This window comes from Nymphalis io, chromosome 1 (genome assembly GCF_905147045.1).
Source record: "Nymphalis io chromosome 1, ilAglIoxx1.1, whole genome shotgun sequence".
NCBI lineage: Eukaryota > Metazoa > Arthropoda > Insecta > Lepidoptera > Nymphalidae > Nymphalis > Nymphalis io.
This window is the reverse complement of record NC_065888.1, coordinates 12,503,982-12,512,597: the sequence shown is the minus strand read 5'-3', so window position 1 is coordinate 12,512,597 and position 8,616 is coordinate 12,503,982. Positions and strand designations below refer to the sequence as shown.

Sequence of the window (8,616 nt, the reverse complement as noted above, 5' to 3'; positions counted from 1 at the left end):
TATTTAGAGCATCAGATGATTCATGAGCACAATTTAAGCACGTAAAAATTCACTGGTACTTGCCGTAATTTAAACTTATGATCTTTGGATATATCATACATACATCACTGAAAATAAAAATGTTTTCAAGGAATAGTTCAAAGCATCTATCGGTTTTGCAAGTAAAACATTGTTTAATAATATTGAGATGAATGAATTAAAATGACAGGTTTGGACAAAAAAAGTTACTAAATTTTCCCGCTAAGGAACGCAGTTTGTAAGTTAATAGTGTTAATACTCGATGACTTAATGGTCAACTTAAGCAGTAAGTGGTGGGTCTAGTAGCATGCAATTTTTGCACAGATTTTTTTATCTATATATAATGTAGATGAATACCAATAAAAAAACTTTAAAACGTCATGAGAACGCTAAATAGAAGATAAAAGTTAATATAGAATTTCGTTTTGAATATAAATATTGGATTGAAATTTTTATAAGTGCGCCATTTTTGAAGTTAGAAGTGGTTGAAAAAAGCGTAGAGCACATGAAACGTTGCTGCGCGAGTGTACGCGCTACTTGGCACAGCGACGCGCGACGGTGCGAATGAATCATTGTGCAGTTTCGCACATTCGCGCGCTTTTTCGAGTGATCACGCACAACATGGACTTCTGTCGCCAAGTATGAAACCTTTGTTAACATACTCAGACCTAGCACAGCACTTCGTCAGAAGGACCTACGATAAATAATACTAACTGTCTTGATCTTTATTATTCAATAGCTGTAAATAGTTTTGTATGAATAGGAGCTATAAGCACAAAAATTGTTACACTGGGTAAATACTATATTTTTGTGAACTTTAAATATGTTTTATTAGATAACCTTACGTTGTCTTTTGTTTCTCCGTCGCGTAAAATAATTCATAGGTGAAGCTTTTAGTGTTAGGAAGTAACTACTTCAAATCTCATTTTATGTTTCTTGATGATGCGATACCTTACAATATCGCAAGTGCCTTCAGCTATATAAGATGCTTCCAAGACCTAACAACCGAATTTTTTGAATTCTAAAATCGATTTAACTTTTACACTCACGCCAATCTTTAAAAAATAATTATTTTTTTATTTATTTAACACTTGCACAACATATAAATAAGATAATGAGAGAAGTAGGAAACAATCAAAGAAAAGAAAAATAAAAAATGATGCGCAAAAGCTTATCGCTTATAGCGATCTCTTACAGACAACCTTTGGTGAAAGAATTTTTGTAAGAGAACAGATAAGTGCATTTACATATAAAAAGGAGATGCTAAATATTTAATAAACTACACATATCTACATTCCACTAACCACATATAATAATAATACATACATACATACATACATACATATGCATATATAAATATATGCATGCTAGTGGTATTAAAAATATTTTCAATTTTCTAAATATTTTCTACTATGTATATGAAAATTTACATAGGTATATACAGCTCAGGGTAAAACAGCTTAAATGAATCCTCTGTTATTATTTTATCTCGATTTATATATATTGGCTTTATAAAAAGGAATAGTCATTCTCTATGTTGCCAAATAAATGCCAACCATTGTGTAAAACAACAAAACAACAGCGCAATGCAAATAATAATGATAGTGGGTGGTAATAACCAGATAGATCTGCACCTACCACCATCATTATATACAAACAGAAAATACATAAAAATCTTAAGTTGCACCATTCAGCTTGTATAAAATGTATATTTTAACTGTTTATTTTTATTTATTTAGTTAAAACGCAACAAATCACACGTCAATACCAATGAGATAAAGCATATACCATTATATACCATTTTATGAGATAAAGCATAGCATTTTTTGGTACATGTTTTAAGCTTAAATTGTACCTCAATTAAATGCAACACCTCATTCGTATTGATCCTGACAATAAAACACACAATAACAATGAAATAAAGATATGTGTAAAAATATTTGTATACATATTTATACTGTACAAATCACTAAAAACGCTTTCAAGTAAATGTTTCTTGTAAAACTCTTCGGGTCCTTGTTCTTAAAATATCTGTAATATGCTCAACAATGCAAGTCACATAAATCATAGATGCGCCTGCCTGTCTCTTGACCCGACGCCATCACCCGCGCTTTACGAAAGAGAATAGTTGAACATTAAGTAATATTACGTTTTCACGTATATTTTATTTGAAGTATGTGAAAACTTTTATTGTGTTCAACATAATATTTATAAAAAGTTTTATAAGAAAAACACAAATATTTGTAGAAATCAAAGGCCTCCTATTAAAAATATATATATTTGACAGCAGATTCAAAAAAGTAACCCGTCACAATTTAAATGTAATTTATTATTTTCAATTTGATATATATTGATCTTTATTCAAATTTAATTGCACTTTTTAATGATATACAATAGGAAAAAATCTAAACAATATTTTGCATTTCACCTGCACCTTTCTAAAAGCTTTATAAGCTTCACAGTCTTTGCTCCATCCTTAATACAAAACGTACCGTGCATCAGATCTGTGCTACTCTTGCCTTTTCATAAAACCTTACAAAACGGTGTCTCTACGATGCGGGACCGTTAACCCTAACTAGTTCAGATTGAATACGCATTGGTGCTCTTTTAGCATCTAGACTTATAGAACTTTAATTAACACTAGCGGAAACTAACTTTATTTATTGTTTATGTAAATTTATATATATTCAGTTCATTCTCAACAACTAAACTTTTTTCATTTGCATTGTATAAGAACAGTATTTAAAACTACTTAAGATATGCATCTATCATTATCTTAAAAGCAGACATACAGTTAGAAATGAAGTATGCAATCATGTATTTTTTTTAATTATATCATTTTAGCGAAAAACATAAGCATTTTTTCTATCGTTTTTCAGTATCAATCTTTCTTAAATGACAATAAATGACAGTGTCAATATCACTTCCAATTAAAATAGACAACCATGAAACATCTCCCGTGTAAAGCGTGACAAGCTAACCTATTTACGTAACAAAAGCATTAAGTAGGTGTGACAATCGGTGCGACGGTTGCGCGGGCGCACGGGAGCGTTGCAGCGCCGGCGCAGGCATCGCGGGAGGGGGCAGCTACCGCCGCAACCAGTTTGTTTTAAATTCGCGATAAAAAATATCTGCAGCGTCGTGTCATTAGCCGCGGTGTCCCCCGCCCCGCCTGCATTTATTAATCTTATTCGGAGAAATCGGCGCATCACCCCCTCTCCCTCCTCGACCCCTTGATGCCCTCATCTCGCGTTTGACCAGTGTAGCGATTTTAATAAATTGCGCTATCGTTATCGATAATATAACTTAGCACTAATAATTGACACCCACATAATGTAGTTAGTTGCGAAATTGAGTTTGTTTTTTACGCTTTCACATCTTAACTCAACCGATTATACGAATTTTACATACACGTTGTCAGGGGTACAGAAAAGGACATAAGGTACCTCACACCTCCCTTATCACACAATCGCGGGCGAAGCCGTGGGCGAAAATTAGTAAAAAAGTATTGAAATAAATGATTGTATACTATGTTAAAAGTAACAATTTATTTTGATTAAACGTATTCAAGTATTTATATTTTTATATTAATTCATTAGAGAAAAGAAACTAAATACATTATAAAAACGACTTTATAGCTTTTTCTGTAAACCTTTCTGTCAGTCAGGTAAGAATTACAAGCATTTTTATCTATACGTTTAATTTTCAAAAGATTTATGATATCGATAAACGATAAACAAATTGAACCATCCCTATACTCGTTCACTCACCGTGCGACATTACCTTGAATATGTTACCCACATACGCAACACGCAATATAAGTTCAAATAAAAAACCGCAAACTTCACCGAATTACAGTGAAGTCGACTTCGGAAAAAATTTAATCTTGGCCCAAAAATAAAGATTGCCGTATTGGTACACTCGCGAGATAACTGATGGGCTGTTGCTCGTTTTCGTTTAAATTTATTTATAAATATTTATAGGATATTTTAGTAAGAACACGAGCTTACATTGCAGAATATATACATATAAGAACTTTAATGTAATACCAATTACATAAAGTTAAATATTTTTTTTTATATTTAACAAAAATCCTTCTGATATTTACATACGTCCACACACATGTATAATAATTTTTTATTTTCTAAATTGTAGATATTGTATTAAGTTATGGTTTGATGGACTGAAGAATTCGGTACTAAAATGTTTATTAAATATATGACAATAATAATATCTAAAAATTAATTAAACTTCCATATATTATTTCACTACAATTACAAAAATAAATTTGCTATCCAATCACATGCGGCAATTACATTATCACACCGTACGGGTACAACGTCGATATTTTATTAATGAACTGAAACAGCCATATATAGAAAAACCAGAACACGGACTTCTCTGATTTTCGAGGTTAGCCCAAAATAGACGTTTGAGCATTTTGAATATCAATAATCATAATTTATACGCATAATATTATAAAAAGAAAGTTTTGATGTTTTAGAAGTTTTCTAATGCATGGAAAATTACTTAATCGACTGTCAAAAAACTTTCGCATTATAATAACTCAAAATTAACGATGAATATAGAGTATATTTAAGTATAGCATGTTTAGAAGTTAAATTAGATTTAATTTACTGTTGGCAGGGCTTTGTGCAAGCTCGTCTGGTTATGTACCACCCACTTTTCAGATATTCTACCGCAAAACAGCAGTACTTGGTATTGTTTTGTTCCGGATTGAAGGGTGAGTAAGCCAGGCACAAGGGACATAACATCTTAGTTCCCAAGGTTGATGGTTAACATTTCTTACAATGCCAAAATCTATGGGCTTTGGTAACCACATAACACCGGTCGCCCCTTTGCCCGTCCGCCTATTTTATTAGATTTTTCTTATAAATACTCATTCTACCATTTTTTGGTAAAACAACTAAAACATTACTTAAAAGTCAATGTATTTATTTATTACATTAACCTGTGTCAGTGACTTCTCAAAAACAAAAAACATTTTTTTAAACACACTCAGTTCCTATTTCACAACTACAGGTGGACAAAAACGTTGACACATCAATTGTTGAATCCACAACAGCGAGATTTTTAAGGCATTTCCGGCCTCGCACGACCACTCTGTGGAACAAGCTTCCGCCGGCGACTTTTTTTTATACTATAGGTAGGCGTTACGCGACGTTATGTCCCTTCTGCCTGTAATCTGACCCTTCAAACTGGAATACAAAAATACCAAGTACTGCTGTTTTGCGGTAGAAAATCCGATAATTGGGTAGTACCTACCCAGAGAGTTTGCACAAAGCCCTACCACCAGTAAAAACTGAACACAAATGACATAGAAACTTTCAAGAAAAAATATTCATTCCTTAAAGGCCGACAACGCACTTGCAAAGCCCACTGGTGTTGCAGGTGTCCACGGTCACTTTTACATAAAAAAACAAGTTTATTTTAATTTTCCATCATATACAAATTAACGACACAAGTAAAGTAAAAATATTACACCTATGAATATCTCACAGGTGGACTAAAGCCTCCTCACTTCTTGGAGCTAATTTAACTATGGTACTCCAATGTGGGTTTGGGGATACACATGTAGTAGAACTTCAACTAACATATCTTTGTGTTATTTCCTTTTAAAACCTTGAAGAATGCAAAAAATATTTCTGATAGACATAACACTATTTTTATTGCCTCAATTGATGAAACGAGGGCTGGTTCATGTTTCGTCCAGGTTATCAAAAAACCATTCCACTCGGACATCATTTGTATGTAGCTACCTAGTTTGATTCATATATATTTATCTTAGACCTCAATTTAAATAATACTTATGCAAATAAATGTATCTTATCATAATACTAAATGAGGTTTTAAAATATTTAGTTTAAGCATAATCTTTTAAATACATATACTATCATAGAACATATTCTATTTACAGCAATTCAGCACAGAGTATAATTGTTTTGCAAATCAGTCATCTCAGTATGTGCACCAAAACATACACTGAAAAAATATACACAACTCCTTAAACATTCAATGTATTGCCAACCATAGATTATAAATATAATATTGTGCCAGTGGAATCATAGACTCACTTGCCCATAGTAAAACAGCAATTCAGCATTTTACAGTAGAATAATTGATGAATTGGTAATAGCCCAGAAAAGCTTGCACAAATCCTTACTCTCTATACTCCTTTTAAAAAAGATTGGAAACAAATAAACCCAGTATAATAAGTTATTATAATATTTACAAGAAATATATTAAATATATTCTTAAATTTTTGTAGATATAGTTTATACATCTATATAAACTGTTTCTGCTAGCCATTTAATTTTTTAAGGTTGCCTGGTCAAAATTTCAGCATAAAGCACACCATAGTACAATATACATAAATATATACACTTTTGTGTTGTGCAAAAACAATTAAATAAATAAATTATTTAATAAATAAATATTTTTATATTATGTAAAATATAGAATCAAACTTATTATAAGTGTTATGTTACCTAAAATCCAATGCCTCCGAAAGTACGTAAATCAGTTGATCCTGAACTCTTTCCGGTCATGTCGGATTGCTGTGGTATTGGATTATGAGAGTTAGGTAATAGATTGCACCTGTGTTTGCACACACTCTTGTACACTATAATATGTCCTGCGCAGTTGGCTAATCTCTCTTGAGATTGACCACCGCGGCCGAAATAGGTCTGGAGGACTTTTATTATTACCTAAAATTATTTTGAATTATACCTACCTACCTCAGATCCTACTCAATCATCGATATCTGTTGAAATGTAATTGTTTAACTAATTAATATAATATTATATTATAAATCTTTTATATTTTAAGGGATTAATAAATATGATGTGATATTTTTTATACTTTAATAGAAACTAACAAATTTTTAAAAGTACATATTACCTATATTTATAACTTACAATTATTATAGTAGAAGTATGTGTTTCTTTAAAAAGGATACATATGTCCATGTCACATTATTTGCTTAAAAATCGTTATTTAAGCTTATAAATATCATTACATATAAACAATATTTCCTCATTAAATCTTGATAATATAAAGCAACTTATACATACTTGAAAAAAATTGCACTTTAATTTATATAAAAACAACGCAAAAGAGACACCTCACTTCACAGCCAAAATAATTTTAGGTTATATGGTTATTTTGAAGGCACGGGCGCTGTTGGAGCAGCGGCTACTCTCTGCTGAGCTGCAGACAGCTGCGGAGTGTCCTTCGCCAATGACCGCAATTGCTGCTCAGCAGCTTTATTGACCATCTTCGTTACAGTAGCCTTCATCTTGTTCTTCTCTACTGCTTGAGTCTTACTACGGACTGGGGCGTTGCTTCTTTTAGTTACGGCTTTTCCTTTGTTTTTTTTTGTTTTGTTTTTGGCACCCGAAGGCAACTTACTTTTGACTTTCATTTTACCTTGAGCCATTTTGATAATTTATTTAGGTAGGTACTAAAATAATAGGCAAGTATTTACCCAAACAAAGCGTGGTTTTGACTTTGACAATGACAAATAATAATTGTCAAACCCTTTGAGTTTTGACATTGATGTTTGTCTTTTTCAATTCTGTCCGTTCGGAAAAGACAGGAACAGGTACCATACCATATGGCCTCGTCTTTCTTTTTATTAGATTATATGCAAAGCTATGTAGCTATATCGTAAACATTTTTAAAGAGGATTGATCTCGACCGTAACAGAATATTCCTAAAAAGCAAAATAAAAATAATGTGTAGCACGGTAAAAGTAATAGGTTTTACCTACGAATATTTATTATTTACTGTTATATTATATATCATAATTGTACACTGGTAAAAACGACAGGAAACGTTTCATATTAAAAATGAAATAATAAGTACATAACAGTATCTGGAAATGCCTAATAATTCTGAAGTTAATCTCCTCTTTGTATTTCGCATAACATTTCGAATTACGATAGCAAATGCCAGACATAGGCAAAATGTATATTAATTATTAACGATTTCGATTACGACGTGTAATCATCAATCACGATTACAGATTAATGTAAACATGAACTACCAAGCAATTTTTGGTTAATTAATAAGTTTTTGCTATTAAAATTTTAATCATTTTGTACTAAACTGCCTAAATCAATAATCAAAAATAAACTAATTTTTATTGTTTGTTCCTTATAACAAAATATCGTACCACACAGCAACGTCATTAAAATACAAGGGTAAAAGATTTTATTAATAATTATTATTAAATATTATAGTTAATAAAAGTAAAAAGGTAGTCTATTTATTTTAGTATCTTAGTCTTTACAAACTGTAATTTTATGTAAGACTATAGTTTAAACTGTGAACTTGTTTTTATGCTTTTTTATTAATAAGGGGTATTAACAAAACTTTTTAAACGTTTAACTTAAAAATTATAATATAAAATTTATCATTATATTTGTTTAAAAACTCAATAATTCTATTGTTTATCATTATACTCAATCTTTTATATTGTGTAAATTTTTAAAAATATTTTTTCGCTGAAAATGGACGAAAATTTTTTTGGTGGCTTTTTCATAAAGCTTATATAAAAGTCGCTAGTAAGCATAA

At 31.1% G+C, this 8,616-nt stretch overlaps 1 protein-coding gene across 1 annotated transcript; it reads right to left on the bottom strand.

The window, feature by feature from the left end:
- Positions 1-6,918: 6,918 nt before the first annotated feature.
- Positions 6,919-7,546, bottom strand: LOC126770678 (uncharacterized). The gene has a single exon (XM_050490192.1). The coding sequence runs from the start codon at positions 7,475-7,477 to the stop codon at positions 7,199-7,201; it is 279 nt and encodes a 92-aa protein (XP_050346149.1). The 5' UTR covers positions 7,478-7,546; the 3' UTR covers positions 6,919-7,198.
- Between the last annotated feature and the right edge of the window lie 1,070 nt (positions 7,547-8,616).

Coding starts and splice junctions, on each gene's coding strand:
- LOC126770678 (XM_050490192.1), bottom strand. CDS start 7,477: ATGGCTCAAGGTAAAATGAAAGTCAAAAGTAAGTTGCCTTCGGGTGCC.